The sequence below is a fragment of the Eutrigla gurnardus genome (genome assembly GCF_963514095.1).
Source record: "Eutrigla gurnardus genome assembly, chromosome: 15".
Lineage (NCBI taxonomy): Eukaryota > Metazoa > Chordata > Actinopteri > Perciformes > Triglidae > Eutrigla > Eutrigla gurnardus.
Genome location: NC_139938.1, coordinates 24,965,015 through 24,982,036, shown reverse-complemented (window position 1 = coordinate 24,982,036; position 17,022 = coordinate 24,965,015). Strand labels below are relative to the sequence as shown.

Genomic DNA, 17,022 nt, shown 5'->3' with positions numbered 1-17,022 from the left:
CCTCTTTCCGCACAGAGTCTCAGAAAGGGAAGGAGATGTGAGAACCAGACGGATCGGGACGTCAAAAGTTCCTAAGCTGCGCCCTCGGTGATTCTGCGCTGATGCAGGACCTCCAACTTCATCCTACAACAATCTGAATGAGCATTACTCATCGATCCGTGGCCATTATCACCTACCGGTGTTTAGCAGTGGGCGGACATGGGGGGGGGGGGGGAGATGGCAGTCCGGGGCGTCCCTCTGTGAATGTTCAATTAAAAGAAAGGCTGAGATCGGCGACTTGGAAATAATCAGCTGTGGAGTATCCGTGCTGTAAGCCTTGCGTCAGTGGTACATTGTAAGAGCATTGTAAAGGTGGGGAGGGGGGGCGTATAGCAGCGAATGGGAAGAGAAACTTGCTCTCCTCTTTGCTACTAGAAGTATCCAACAAACAGATCCTTCTGCACACACAGACAGATGAATTACGCAGCTGGGCAAACGAGAACAAATCCAAAATAAAAGTCCGACAACTTATTTTAGTCCAGACGTGGAGAAGGCGCTGATATGATGTCACTTTTCTCTTCAACTTCCAGCTGATCCTCCGGGCTGTTCAGTCCAGCGGGTGAGGTGGGGGAGAGAGGGAGGCAGGATCCCTCTCAAACTTCGCCGAGATTGGACGCGCAAACCTCGGGAGTCCTGTGATGGCTTTGCCTTTACCCCGCCACTACAAATATGTCGCCCGATTTTTTTTTTCCTCCTCGAAAAAACGTATCGTATTCTCTGTCTTCGAGAGGTTTAAAAAAAAATCTAATCAAACCTCAGTTTAGATTCTTTTCTTCCAGAGCAGCGGAGAGGACCGACCCGCTGCTGGCTGCTGTTACTCGGAGCTGTCCGCGGTGCTGAAAAGAGCATCTCACCCCCCCCTTCTCTCATCACCCTCCCTCCCACACGACCCTCCCCCCTCCCCTCCAGAGCTGGGTGGTGTCTTCAGAGTCCCCCACCCACCCACCACGAAAACCACTTACAACAGCTCTGTATTCATAGACAGCACACATTAGGTTATTAATGTATATGCATAATGTTGCCTCCGTGAAATTGTGGAATCCTCCTGTTTTAAATTAGGATAAAAGTTTGAGGCTTTAACAGCCATTTCAATGCATCGTCTTGGAATTGCTGCATCTATCTTTGTGCCAAATAAGCTAAGCGCTCACAATGCTGCAATTTGACCCCCAGCTTGAATCCATTTGCATGAGATTTAGCTTGAATACCTAAATACAGGGCATATTTTTTGGTTTCCACGGTACAAACAGTGCGTATTGTTTCCCCGTTTTGCATTATGACGGCGACATCTTTGTACTTTTTTCATTTTTGAGCCCCTTTTCGCAAATCAACATCTCTAAATGAAAATACTATCTTCAAGACCCAGATAAATGGCTGGAACTGGCAGTGAGTTGTAACATGTGATGTTTTTGTCTCGAGCTTCGTGAGATGAGCAACAGCGCCCCCTTCTGTTCGTAGTGAGAGATGCCCAGACCTCTTCTTTCAGCACCATGGACAGGTCCTCAAACAGAAAAGCGATATAATCAGTCTTATTTATCTAATATACTAACTTCAGATCATGTTTCACACCCACACACAAACAAATAAGCCTACAATAAAAAACACACATCGAGGTTGTGAGAATAACTAGACCAGATGATGTTGATTTATCAGTAACAGGATGTGTTAGATTTATATATAATTGATTTATACAACATGTACAGTAGTGTAATCTGAAGGCTCATAAATAACTATCTCAAAAAGTCTCGTTCATACAAACAGTCTTCTCATTACAGCCTTCTGCCTGCGAGCAGCTTTTTTCTCATCATTTGTCCACTTATATCCAACCTTACCACATTTTTTTGGCGTTCATTCACTAGACGTGTTCTACCTCTGAGGACGTGATTCCATTGCTCTTATTCTTTTCAAATGTTTGAATGGAAAGTGTGTCTACTTAACCTCGTATTAGCGTTGGTTTACAGAGATAGAGCCACCGAGGCAGACGCTCGCATTGTAGTTCATTTGTATTCAGAATCGTCCACGTTCCCTCTCGAGCAGCTCGGTTTACAAACAGTTTACATCTGTTCCCAACTTTCTGAACATGCTGTCACATATGGTCGCCACTGGATACACTTTAAAAATCTCAACCTGCCCATGGCTGTTTGATTTGATGTTGATCACTTAATCAGTTTATTTAGCACCAGTGGTGAGGTAGTCACGATGGACCCAAGTGGACACTATTATGAAGCGCCCCGGGACACGCTAGTTAACAGTCAAGAACCACACACTCACACACACACACACACACACACTCCCACCTCAACCCTTAAGCCAGCATTTGCTCTATAGCTAATTTCCATCTGTGGTCCCTGGACGCTCCAAATGCAGTAAATTATAGTAAACGGTGTAACTACTGATGACCGTAACTTTGATGTGGTGTCCTACAGTGTTTGAAAGGTAGAGTAAAAAGGCGGGAATATCAAAATATGTTCATAATGTGTATGACAACAACCAAACTAGTACACATTAGGAACAGTATGCATCATTGAATTAGTGAGTCTTTCTCAACTTGTATACTAATTTTATTTTTTTGAATTAAATGTCATTACAATTTGAGAAACCTAACCTCTGCACTCGTAAATCCATGCTTGACTTTTCACAGTAAGTTCTACTATCCGACTATCAGAGAGAGAGAGAGAGAGAGAGAGAGAGGTGTGACTGTCAGAGAGAGAGAGAGAGAGAGAGAGAGAGAGAGAGGTGTGACTGCCTGGGAGCTGAGCATTCACCCAGAAGTAGGCCAGGCTGGTAGCTTCATCATATATACATGTAGCTGCTACACCGCTTCCTGCCGCTCTGCTATTTAAAGGCCAGATGATTGACCACCTGTAAGGAATTAAACCTGTTTGGACTGACACAATTCCTTTCTGCCCAGCTTCCTTGGTCCCCAAAGAGCACTTCGTTTAATGGCTTGAAGGGTTTAAAAAAAGCCAGACAACGAGCAAGACCATCCCCAAATCTGACAACACACTCCTGCATGGTTTTTGTTCTCTGCGTGCATTTCAAAAATGACCGAAACACATCTTATCCTAGTGAATGGCTATTTGAAAGGACATTCTGGAAAATCAGAATTCCCATTGATGCAGTGAAAGGATAGATCTAAAAGGACGTATTAACCTCAAACTGACTGTAACGTTTATAATGGTTTCTTGGTTTCTTATATCTTTGAAAAAGCATTTCATTTCCACATTAGTCAATAAAAATATATGATGAAATATTTACTCTCCAAGCAAAAGCGTCGTCATTAATAATGCATCGTTTTCCAAGACAGGCGCAATATCAGAGAGATTTTTAATTTTTCCACTTGCAAAGAAATCCACTTCTCGCCCTCGAAGTGAAACCAGGAGCCCCTTCGCTTCCTTGACACAGATCAAGTCGCAGCGCAGTCATTTTCTTCCTGTGCAGCGGGGAGAAAACTATTAAAGGGAATTTTCAGGGTGGTCACAGATGGTTGAAATAAACAGCATACTACTTCCACTTCCATCTCTCATTACAGCCTCGCTGAATGATGCCAGCCCTTCGATGGGAAATCTGCTAGTACAGCAGGCAGACATTCAATGCATAAATTCAGTCGACTCAGAGAGTATTTACCAAAATGACTTTCTGTGCAAGCCTCAGCGATGCCTCAAACGTGTACCACGTTCATTATTTCTTATTTAAGCAGGGTCAGCTATTTATGTTTTTTAAAAGTTTCAACAGGCAGCGACTTCAAATTATCATTTTGAATTTTGAAAAAAAATGGGATTTCTGTTGATGTGTGTTTGGTAGGTGGAATAAAGTAACTGATGACATAATATCTGTTTATTTTGAACTTAGCAGCTCAGAAAGAGAGAGCGAGAGAGAGAGAGATGAGGCTCAAACAAACACACACAGAGAGCAAGGGTATATTGTTAGTTATATGCTGCTATTTCCTTGATTTTATGAATTGTAGCTTTGATTATAAAGTCATTATTACTTGACAGTTTGGCAATATTATCCTTGTTAAAGTTCCTCCCCATAAAGCATGTTGATTTGAATTGAAAAATGGACCATGACATCATACACAGCAGTCATCAGTCAGACTTTATATCATGCTGATTATTTCATATTTGCCCACATTCAGCTCTGCTGTCCATATTTCACTAACATAACCAAACCAATCACATTACTGGAACACTTTTGCTGCAGTACTTGTACACAGCAATACAGCTTTGTATTCTAAACCAGATGCATGATGTGGTTATTTTTAAGGAAGTCCATGAATGAACATGATGTATCTCTTGGAAAAAAAACATTTGTGGGTTTTTTTTAATCATTTATTCACTCAGGTTCTGCATGAGACACAAACACTCTGCTGATGCTCGGTCCCCATGAGACCTTGTTAGTAGACTGGTCTGAACTCCTACCGCCCTACTGAGCAGGTACACCCCAAATACCTCCAGCTACGAATGCAATGAGTCAACCTCACATGTATCTTCAAAGACGGCTTGGCAAGGTTTCCATCTTATTATACTAAGTAAGTCAGCGTCTGGCGTCTGCAGTATCGATCTTCAAACATAAACTCCTTGAAGTCCTGGTGGGAATCGGCAACAAGTCCCAGTGCCCCCAGATTTTGGAATCAAAACACGATATTTTTAGCTGATTTCAGCAGACAAGCCAGCCTCTTACACTCCGATGTGCTGCAGGAGTCGGTTGAACTGAGGAAGTAGATTCAGCTGCTGTAATCACCTCAAAGAATGGCATCAAATATTGTGATCTACAAACATTTTCTTGGGGAAAAGTTATTTCCTCCGTGGCTCAAAAAGCCAGACTGAATACCAGCAGACTGACGAACTCTGCTTTTGTTATGTTACAGTGGGATATTCTCCTGGGTGCTGAGCAGTAAAATTACAATATCTCTGGATTGCTGCTGAATTCAGCAGGTCAAAAAATGAGTTTCATCTCTCTGTGTAGCTCCGCTGCCCCTCAGTCCCCCCAACCTCTCTCTGCACAGGCCACGGCAGCTTTTGCCTGCTAATCTAGGTCCCTTGAGACGAGGCTATTTAACAGGGAGACCACTAAACATTAAGGGCTTTGGCAGCCGGAGCAGAGCAAGAGTGGTGAGGGACGGAAAAGTGACTCTTAGAGACGGGATAAGTATAAGACACCGCAGAGAGCTGGGAAGTTGAACATCGCGGCTTGTCTTCTGACCAGCAGCAAAGCAGCAGAGCTGTCATCCCACTCACTAACATGGACTCTCCAGGTCTCTCTCTGTCTCATCTCATCTCATCTCAACATCTCTTGGATGAGAGCAAAGTCCAGCTGCCTACGATACAGCTTTCAAAGACATTTCTCTCATGGTTTTGTGCGTTTCATGGGCGTTATGATAGCGTGTAGTTCTCAGTGTTTACATCTGTGCTTGGAGGACAGTAGCAGCAAATGTTCTTATCTTTTTGCAAATTGGCTTTTTGCATTTAAATGATAGCTGGAATTATTTTCAGCTATCAAATGCATGGTTGTTTCCTTTTGTAGACACATTGCTTGATTTGAAAATAACATCCAGATGTTTTTCTACTTGGTTATTCTTGGGTTTTTTCCTTCTCTGTTTTTTATTTGCTGGTGTATGGAGCATATTTACTTTATGGCATTTCTCACCCATGGATGGCCTATCTATAGACTCACATCGATCTGTTTTGTATTTTATTGTGAGGAAGTTGAGCTGTGTGAAAGAAGAAACCATGAAACTCCTTCCTCTTTAGCACATTGACTTGTTAGAACAGGTGTATGTTTCCCTTCACTTCTTCACGAGGGTCTAGACTGATAGCCATGGGTTGCAGAGGGCTGGAGCATTCAACTACAAGGCTAATGAGTCCCTTTACTTCATGCTTTTTATTTTTCAGGCACATATTCGTTATATTAGTCTTGTGTGTGGGCACGCAGTCCTTGAGTCACAATGAGGGGGAACCATGTAAACTCATTATCTTCTGTACAAATCACTCCATGACAGTGAGCCTTTCTGGCATTTAAACTCCCAGCTGATGTTTAAAAAACAACCTGGGACTGTTAAATATATGATGATACACATGAGTGTGATTGTGTGAAACGCTTCCCGAAGACGGATGGTAATATCAACCAGTTGTTTGGAGTTTTAGGGCTGTACCATATCAGACATATGAACTCTTCCTTTCTGCGACTTGCGATTTAAGTAAAACGATAATTGTGGGTTTTAGAAATAAAAAACTGATTAAGCAGCGGGCATAAGTCTTTATGTCTGTATGGAGATAAACAGTAATGTTGCTGAAAAGTGATAATTACAGCCAGACCTAATGTTCCACTCCGCTTTTGTTACAAAGGAAATAGCCCATTTGCACCCTGGAATAATCAAACTCGCACACAGTGTTATCTTACAGTACAGTAGCTGGCGTTTGATTCAATTTTCACCATGTGGGACTCGGAAAGCAGTTGGCCGGGATCAAGTTGTGGGTGTAGTGTAAGGATGGGAGGGGGCGGAAGATCTGACAGCTCCAGGGTGAAGGGGGAAAGAAAATCTCTGTTCGCTTGTGTGAAGAAGGAAAAAATCATTCACTGAGTCAGTGTGAGTGTGTACTGACTCATATGTGGATTGCATCGCACGCAGATGAGCCTTGATGAGCCTTGATGAGCCTTGATGAGCATGTGCAGTAACCATTCAGCCAGATCCTTGCTGGAATGACATTGGTATTCGGTAACATGTCAGGTGACCTCGCTGAATAAAACACAGTGCTCATGCTTTCATTCTAATGCAGAGTTTTATGATTCATTTTCACACACATTGATATTGAAGATGCTGCTGCACTATCTGTATTTGAAGTGTTATTTAACTGTTCTATAAATGGCATGCTTGAAGTGCTGCACTTCTTTTTTTTTTTCACTACACCACTATCAGTTTGTGTGTAAATGATGATGATAGCCTATCAAAACTGTGGCTTTAAGACACACTGAAGCAATCTGTGGCTTTAAGACGCACTGACTGGTCTCTATTTATACTAAAACATTACAAAATAAACTATTTTACATTTAGAATAGGTTAAAAAAGTCAATTAGCTTGTTTAAATGTTTTAATTAAATTAAACTACTTGAAATAGCTCACCTACCACCACCAGCCTTTTTCCCTGTTTTAAATAGAATAAACCCTGAAGGCTGAGACTCCACAACTTAGGAAGCGAGTATTTTTTTTCTCTTTTTTGCAAAGAGAGTCAGCCCATATCCTTATTGTACCCTCCATCTCCGAGGCCACGCATTGGCATGTTGTGCACAGTGCAGTGGAGTTCTCCGAGCCTAAAGGGATCCTGACCCTGTTGATTTGGCAAACCATACAGATGAGGTGTTGCTAAGCGCCTGCTCTCCCTCTGCCAGCGTCAAAGGCCATGTGGGACTCTGAGGAGGGAGCTGTGCTAGTTTACTGCCATAGTCAACTCTCCTGTGGTGTGTGTGTCCCCACCCCTCCCTCCCTCCCTCCCTCCGCCATATCTCTCTCTCTCTCCCTCCCTCCAGTATTTTCCATGCTTCACTCCTGGCTCTTGGGATTAAAGGGTGACTTCCACAGGCCCTCCATGTGTGAAAAAGATCTTGATGGAGCTAAATCTCCAAAAGCCCCTGGAACTGTAAAACCTGTTTAAAGGTGTAGTGTCCAATTTCCAAAATCTAGAGCTAATGCCATCAGCCATTTGCTGTAAACTTCGGGTTGTTCGGTGTGTCGTACTGAACATTTGCTGTGAGGATGAGAAAGTGAAGGCGACAGACAGCGAGCAGGCCTAGAGGATGTATAATTGACTGCGTGGTGGGTCTCTGTTCACTCCTGTCATCAGCAATTTCGTCAAGAAGGTAATGCGTCAAGCAGGGAGTTCCCCCGAGCACGTAGAACAGGAACTACAGGTCTTGGCTACGTCTGTGGCTATTTGCAGTTGGAAATACACTTCACTTGCTGTGCATGTCACAAGTTGACGTGTAGTTTTTTTGGCATCATCTTCTTCCTTCATGATGACGGACAGACCAGTTATTTAGATTCTCCTTGAGTTTCTGGGCTTTTTCCTTGTTTTGAGCAAATTCTTGTTCCAGCGATTAAAAATAAAAATTGTAAAGTTCAGGTTTTGTGTCCGGACTCATCTTAGAGAAGTGACAGTCAACAGTCACACAGAGAGAAATCCCTCAATAGGACAATAGTACAGTAGATATTTCTCCACTGAAAATAGCATCTAGAATGCTAGAATGCAACAAAGCCTCGAGACACACTGTCACTTTTTCCTCAACTGACGTCCAGTTAAGAGAAGAAAACCCAGCTGAAGGCATCGAGATCATACCTGTTCTCAAAGGATTGTCAAAAGGCATTCTGGGAAATATGAGATGAAGTAGAAATGGTGGAGGCAGTTCGAGGGAAAGAGGGCAGGCCTATAAAAACACAAAAGAAATTGCAACACTTCATCATAACTTCTGAAATGTGTGAAAAATCATAAACCAATGATAGAAAACCGTGAGAGAGCGTCTGTAGGAGGATTTTCTGGCAGTTAGTGGCCAGACTGATGATCAGATGATTTAACTTGGCAATTCCACTGGAGTCCCAAAAGAAATATCTGCCAGTTAGTCTTGGACCCACTCGTACCTCCGTTATGTGACCAGTTTGAGTTAAACAGGAAGACGAGAAGAACATTTCAAGGGAGCTTTACCATTAAACTCACAATATTGGCCTTTTGTCAGCCCGTTCAGAATGCTTCGATATGAATTTCTAGGATTGAATGTGCATGGAAATGTGATATCAATACTCCTATTAGAATTAATCAGGTGCATAGGAAGCAAAGCAATCTGTTCTCAAATACAGTGCACACTATACAATTGTTTCACAGACATGTTCTTTTCAATTCTCAGTCTGTTTAATTCAAATAAACACATGCACCATTAAGTAACTGGCATTTCATTTCAAGCCCCTGCTACAGGGCTGATGCTTTGTGACGGAGGATACTGGTGGATTTTTGCCATCCTTCTTCTTATCTGACTCCCGTTGGCATCAGGGACAGCAGCAGTCAGCCCACGAGTGTTCTTCGTGTCAAAATAGATTTAGAGGCTTCTAAAATAAGTCTCATATAAAACAGCAGCGTGGCCTCGGCTCTCCTTCTGCCATCCCACCCTAACTGCCACTCGGCCAAGTGTCACCTCCCAGTTCACCTTAACTTTTGTTGCAAAGTTTGGCCGTACTGAGTCGATTCCCTGCGAGCGTCGTCGTGTCAAGCTGGACGTAAATTGGTTTTGGCCCAGTGGGTCAAGGCTACAGTATTCTGTTGTTGCAGATCAAATGAAAGATGGTCAGTGTTGTTTTGACAGCATCTTGGGAGTTGTTGTTTCTAGAGTGCAGAATCAACCACTTACTCTTAAATCCCTGTGTCATCAAATTTCTTAAACTGTAGATGCAACGATTTTGATTTAAATTGATGTTGGCATGAAGGTTGATCATCAAAATCATTTTGTTTGGGTTGAGAACAATTGTTTTATCCAACAGTTTTTATATACAAGCAATTGCATCCTACATTATATGTTTAATGCTTTATTAACACCCGTATCTAGATTCCAGAATGAGATGTGTGGAGATCTCAGACTTGTTCTTTTAATTTGATTGTTATTTTAGTTGTGTATGTTGATCATTCAGAGTGAAGAAAGTTGCCTCAGAGTGAAGACCCTGCAAGTACTAAACCTAACGATTTATGATCGATGGGAATGCAGGAAATTGAGTTTGATTTATTAAATTTTTCATTTTATCTTGCATGTGTCCTGGGATTATGTGTGCATCCGTTTCTGCCAAATATAGAGGTGTGTGTGTGTGTGTGTGTGTGTTGTTCATTCACATGTTGAATATGTGGCGTGCAGAAGTAAATGATCTCCCGTCTGCTTCATTTTTGTCCAAAGGAAGATATAATAAGATAGCTTGATCCCTTGCTTTCCCCCCCTCTCCTCTCTCCTTGATAGCTGGGGAGAGAAATCTTAATTAAGGGTACAGTAGGTGGTGGGATACACGGGGTTGCTGCAGTATATAGGACATTTTTAATCCACCCAGGAAGTGACAGCGGGCTTACAGCAGAGACTTTATAAAAGAAGCCAATTATGACAGCATATGGCAATACACTGCCCTAAATTCAATTACCCTCCGTTGCACTTCTCAATTATCTTCCATTAAGTGGATTAAAAAGAAAGATGTGTTCTTAAAGTTTAGAAATAATTAAAAGTCTAAAGAAAGACAAGAGGCAATGGAGGGGAGGATACTAATTTCTGCTTATAATTCATCATGGGTGTTTTCTGTGTATCAAATTGATTTTGTGTGTCACGAGGGAAATAATTATCCATGTCGGGCCTGCACAGCATACAGGTTTGTTAATATATTTTTGGGGGGTTTATTGGGTTTGTTTGTTCTGTTTTGCTCTTGTCACCATGCAAATGCCCATGTGATGAGTTGCATTTGTCTGTCCTTCAGTTTAAAGTCACCTGTAATAGAACTGTCCTGGAGCAAAATTTGACAGATGGTCGTAAAGTTTTCCGGGGAGAAAAGGTCCTTGGAAATTATGCAACCTTGCTGAGGCGACCGCTTTGTGCAGCACTGACCAAAAGGCTTCTCTATGTATTGTGGCCCTGAGACCCATAACTCAATCAGAGTCTCTCTGTCAAAGGCGGGCGAGGCTCAATACGTCTCCTCTGAATAATGACAACGTTTCCCTCCATGCCTTTTTCCACAATATTATTTCCCCCATTTCTCATTCTGTAAAGAATTCCGTGACTCCGAGCTGTAGAGCCAGTCTGTATAATTGTGTTCCTTTTCACACCGCACCAATTAATCGATGGCTAAAAGTCAAACATTTTATGGTTGCCGGGGGTGTTTTTTTGTGTTAGCACTGAGGCACAAATAATCTAGTTTTAATAACCCCTGATGATGTAGTTTTCACCGATGTGATGGAAGGACATTGGTATGCATTTCCTAGTTTTCCAGCTCCAAAAAAAGAAAAAAAGATTTGATCATTTAGGCCCACTTACAATATGTCTTTTCCATCTGAATGCATGCAAATGTTTTGTTGTTCCTGTTGGCTATTTCTCTTTTAAAATGAAATAGAAAGATTAGAGAGAATTAGAGGGGGCACAATTATATTTTCAATGATTCCACTAATTAATTGTCCAACCAATGCTGTCTGCTTCTCTCAATCCCTCCTGTCTCTATTCCCCTGAGTAGGGGTCATCCGCTTATTATATTACATTATCTGTCTAATCATCCAAGAGGGTGAAGCCACCTGCACGGCAGCTCTGCAGTCATTGATCTGCTCCTCTGCATCCTGATGTAAGGGACTTTGTTTCCTCTTGCCGGAGAACCCGGCGCTGTCCCCGTTAAATCATCTTCTGCCCCCCGTCTCTAATTGTTGTGATATTTGCACTGCATCCAGAATGTGATGATTTTCCATGATTGTAATCCATAACACTAAAGATGAAGTGCTTCGACAAGTGGTTTGACCTTTAGAATTTAAATATTTATGCTTGCGATGATGACTAATCTCGTTCTCTGTATAGAAGACAGCATTTCAAACAAGCAAGAGGACAAAGAGCTTTCTTGGCACTGGTCAACATTCACAAGTGCACTGTTTAAACCAGAAAACTGTTCTGCGATGCATAAAAATAATGGCATTTACTATATTTATACGTTCCAGTAAATGCATACAGTTGGTGAATACAAGTCCACCAGTCGCCTGTAGATTGCGTCAATACTTTCTGCAAAGGGCAGTTCGCTAATGTCCCTAACGGCTTCCCGTCCGCTACGCATCATCCCGGAAGGTTTACCTTTCTCCTGACCTGACACGTAGCAACCACAACCAAGTTGGCAGGGCTCTGGGTAGATTTGTCAAACACCACAGGTACGTGTTAGCATTTCCACATGCTTTATGACTTAAGAAAAACTTAATGAATGTTAAATGGCACATTTAAACCACCGCTGACGTTGTGCGCGAGCTATGCCACATCTACTAAACTGTTATAGCTAGCATTAGCTAACCAGCGAACGCTAGCAGAGTTAACGGTGCATTAGCCACCCAAAGATCAGTAGCTGTTGTTGTAAAATAACACTCTTAGTTCACCTATCATTTTATGCGATTATAATTGTCTTGCCATTTGCTAGTTTATACAGTTAATACTAAATAATACGACGAAATGATGTGCTAACATACATACAATGATATCTGTTTTGTATGTGACTACGTTAGCTAGCTAATTTAGCTGAAAGTTGTATTAGTTAGCTAGCTAAATTCATACGGAGGTGCCGTTAATGCTATCCATATTAACAGTAACTAGCTAGACGGGCTAACTGCGGCTCCTAGCGTGTGTTACTAAGCTGGCTGGTTAACGTTTTATACAGGTTCAAGCGGACTTCTATCACGTGACGTTAACCTAGTTAGCGTTATTAAGCTAATACGTTTGAACATAACGTTTACCATATAACGTGAATGGCTTCATGAGTGATTCCTCGTTGAGAGTGATTTCACTCGCATGTTATGATCGATATAAGGCGTTAGTTAGAAGACATGGCTGTTGAGCTCCAAAGCACCAATATCAATATGTCGCTGGTACCCATAACTTCACTGACAGACTGATTTTGGATGATGCACGTGGACATGTATTGATTAAGTCACGACGTCAACAATGCCGTCTGCTTTAACGTGTCATTGTTGGTGTTTGATAAATGTGCAGTGTGTTGCACTACTGTCATAGCCATTGCAGACTGATGCCTCTCTTTTTGAGATGTTTCTCTAGATTATGTACGTGTTGTTGTTGTTTTAGCCACCTGAAATATCTATTACAGAGCATAGTTATTCAATATAACACCACTTAAGAATTTAGCCTTTTTTTTATTGACAACTTTCCATCTCAATGTAGACCAAAAAAAACAACAACAAAAAAAAACATCCGTAGCTGATAACTTATGTTCCTGTTCCTCTTTCTGTCCTCCCTGCGATTGCAACAGAGTGAGAGATGTCAGGGTTTGACAATTTCAACACAGACTTTTACCAGTCCAGCTACAGTGTGGATGAACAAAACCATGGCTACAGCAACACTGAAAACCCCTACAACAAGTAAGTGCACTCAGCAGACCAACATTATTATTCTCTATATGTGATAAATCAACTGCTGCCTATCTAACATTTCAGCCTGGCTGATTACCTTATTTAACATATTTTATTTTTAGTAATACAGTTTTTTTACTAATTAAAAAGTTAAGTCGGTCTAATTGAAACAGCACCCATGGAGCGCAACTTGCAATTCCAGTTCAAAATGTACAGAAAAGCATAAATATTATGTTTGCCAGGCCACAAGGTGAACAGTACGACTACTCCCAGCCCATGGGCTACGCTACCCCCGGGATGATGCAGCCCCAGCAGCCATACACGGGACAAATCTTCCAGCCCACACAGACCTACACCCCATCTCCCTCACAATCCATGTATAGTAGCAGCTTCGATGACGAGCCGCCCCTGCTAGAAGGTAAGCAAACCACAACTTGTAGTCTCTGAATTCTGTGTGCCTCTTTACCTATCATATAGCTTCTCTCACTGCTCTTATGCTATTTCTCAATTAGGAGTGTGGGATTTGTTTGCAACAGCACAGTTTGACAATCAACACAACACACATAGCACTGTCTTTTGACGGCTGAATTATTTGTTATAAAATATTATTATTCCCTCCAAGTAAAAATGTAATACTGCTGTTGGACCTTGGTTATTGCGAGTAAATAAGAAATGAGTTAGTGAAAATGATCATGAGTCACACTGTTTACCAGTTGAATTCCCTAAAATATAAAATTATAGTGATTCTGTTCTACAGTTTAGCCTCTTGGACCTGATCCTAAGATCTGTTCTTAAGGCATGTAATTAAAGTTTAACTTGATGGTTGCAGTCAGTAGCAGAGTCAGAGAGTCTGCAACATTGGCAGTGTTTTCCCTGCCAATGTTTCCCACACACGAGATAACTTTTCATTGGCATACATTCTGACACTGAGCTGTTGATTACATTTTGTTGAGAACGTAATCTTTGGACTGACTGGCACCATACAGCTATGTCCCAACGTCGGATTGACAGCTGAGCTTTGATACATTTCCAGAGATCATGAAAATGTAGACAGGTGAAGACACACGTCAAGGCATGCTATTATCACATGTTTTTTTGTGATCATAGTCTGTTTGTTTCTCTGTCTTAGAATTAGGAATCAACTTTGACCACATCTGGCAGAAGACTCTGACGGTGCTCCATCCAATGAAGGTAGCAGATGGCAGCATCATGAATGAGACGGACCTGGCTGGCCCCATGGTCTTCTGTTTGGCCTTTGGTGCAACTCTCCTTCTGGTAAATAATTTGCTCAACGTAATAACATGCATCTGCATCCTTCATCGTGTAGGTTGTGCATATCCATGTCTGACTGTGTGGATCTATCTTTTTTTCTCTTTCTGTAAACAGTCGGGTAAGATCCAGTTTGGCTACGTGTATGGTATCAGCGCAATTGGCTGTCTTGGCGTGTACTGCCTACTCAACCTGATGAGTATGACGGGCGTCTCCTTTGGCTGTGTGGCCAGCGTGCTGGGATACTGCCTCCTCCCCATGATCCTCCTCTCCAGCTTTGCAGTCATCCTCTCTTTACAGTGAGTACACAAGACAACAGTGCCGTTTCTGAATGTTAATTCCAATTGTTAACCAACAAAATGCCAACAAGGCACTGTCTGTCTAAATTTCCCAGTAAGGGTTTTGTTTTAGTGCATGATTTTAAGACAATCATTGGTTGCTTAAAGGACCATACCAGTAAAACTACATGTCATTGTCCATCCACAACATCAGCTTCCTAGCTTAGATAAACCTCGACCAAAATGGCTTTATTTTTTAGGTAGATCAGAGCCAGTCAGAACTTTTGGCCGATGGGATGCAGCCATGAGAACATGTGGTCCTGTAGCCGAGAGAGTGTGCTTGTTATGGTCGGTGTACGCTGAAATTAGACTCTTTTGTACTTGATGTTACCGGTTAGCTCCACCTGGACCACTTACGTAAACTGGGAGCAGCTGGACGTTAACAACAAGCGCACCCAGAGCCTGCTTATAGCGCCTGACGCAGACGTGATTTCATATCAATGTGTGAATTTTAATGGCTTTTATTAGAGTAATACAGCCATTTTAAATGAAATAAACAATACAGTGATTTTCACAAGGTTAAATTCTGTAAATCCATTAATTTAGCGGTCTCCTAAAGTGTTTTAACACACCGTTTCAACATGAATGGCAGTGAACGGCGGTTAAAACGGGCAGGCTGAGCTCTACTAAAATAAACACTGACACAATCTCTGCTGATGGAGAGAAGTCAGAAATAGACTGGTATGGTCCTTTTAATAAGATCAATTAAGTGAGTTTCCAGTGGTTTGACTACAGCATCAATACAGTGAAAGGTAACTTCCTGCTTCCTTCTTGTCCTCTTTAGGGGCATGGTGGGAATTATACTAACAGCAACAATCATTGGCTGGTGCAGTTTCTCGGCCTCAAAGATCTTCATCTCGGCGTTGGCCATGGATGGGCAGCAGCTGTTGGTTGCTTACCCGTGTGCTCTCTTATATGGGGTCTTTGCTCTCATTTCTGTCTTCTAAAAAGTCATTGAGTAACAGTTTGAAATAAAAGCTCCACAGGCCCATTACAGTTATTACAGAAAAATTGTCTTGACTGTCTAAACGGCGCCGAGGTATTTTTCTTTTTTTCCTTTTTCTTTTATAAGCCTCCACCTCTCACTACATTCCGAGTAGACCATCTGCAGGCTGGAATGTATTGTCTCACTTATGTCTTCTCTCCACTTTGTTACCCTCATACATTTTAAAGGAGAGGACTGTCAAATAAACTTGGTGAAAAATAACTCTCCAGTGGACCATGTAGAGCCTTGAACAGCCTAATGCAGTCCTGTGTTTTTATGGAAATGAAGGCTGGTGGAAGCGAGCAACAAGTTCACACAATGGAAACCCAAGGAGACGATTAAATTTGGACGCGGATGGGAAAAGGTTCTCGAGTTTCAAGGACTAAATACCGGAAGTGTAAACATCATGAGGATTTTTGCGAAAGCTGTTGGGAGCCTTCACTGGTAAACCCCAATAGATTCTACAGCGGCAAGACTAAGGGAAACGCCCACTTTCCTTCTGCAAAAGACTACAGTACCTCATTCTACTTTACCACCCAGAACAGGTGGAGGAAAATGAGGGATCTCCTTGTCTGTATCTCCTTTTTCTCCCGGACTGAGCGAGTCATGAATCTCATCATTTCCTCATCACAGCAGTGATCTGATCTTTGATGTAAAAACGGCAACATGGCATAACAGAGCAGCTCTGCTATGTCTTCTCTTGTATTGTTTGATTACATTCTCGAGTCGTTTGAGTTTTTGATGCCTTTCAAGAAGAAAACACAGTTTTGATTAGATCTTGAGTATTAAAAGTCGTAGAGATGCTGTATATTTCTAGGTACAGTCGTGGCTCGAAAGGTCGTTGCCGTAGTTTGCATCCTTTACTTCACATCCTTTAATCTTTGAGAGTCGACTCACTCTGTATGCTTTGGTGCGTCATCTGTTGTTCATGTCTTCTCATGCACATTAAAGTTGTCTTTGAAAGTTATCTGCCTTGTGATATTAAAAAGTACATTGATTGGACACGCAGATAATTGTAAGAAGTGGTTTAACCTCCTTTTTAAAGAGATGGAAACTGTTCTTTTCTCAGTATAGCTGGTTTCCTGAGTGGCAGAAGAAAGGCATGTGTGCTCGGGCAGACGTGGGTTTATGTTGCATAGTGACGGTTTTCAATGAGATGGGGAGATTTTATCGTGGATCAAAGAAAATAATCTGCATGCTTTGATCCACATCATTATCATTTTTACTGCTGCTTAGGTCAGGAAACTGCAAGGTTTAATATTACATTTGTAATTGATTGAAA

The 17,022-nt window shown here is 41.9% G+C and overlaps 1 protein-coding gene across 1 annotated transcript; it reads left to right on the top strand.

Moving 5' to 3' along the window:
* The first annotated feature begins 11,840 nt into the window (after positions 1–11,840).
* yipf5 (Yip1 domain family, member 5) lies at positions 11,841–16,707 on the top strand. The gene is made up of 6 exons (XM_084028834.1): positions 11,841–11,945; positions 13,049–13,157; positions 13,391–13,566; positions 14,278–14,423; positions 14,535–14,716; positions 15,540–16,707. Exons 2-6 carry the CDS (start codon positions 13,057–13,059, stop codon positions 15,700–15,702), a joined length of 768 nt encoding a protein of 255 aa, XP_083884960.1. The 5' UTR covers positions 11,841–11,945; positions 13,049–13,056; the 3' UTR covers positions 15,703–16,707.
* The last annotated feature ends 315 nt before the right edge of the window (positions 16,708–17,022 follow it).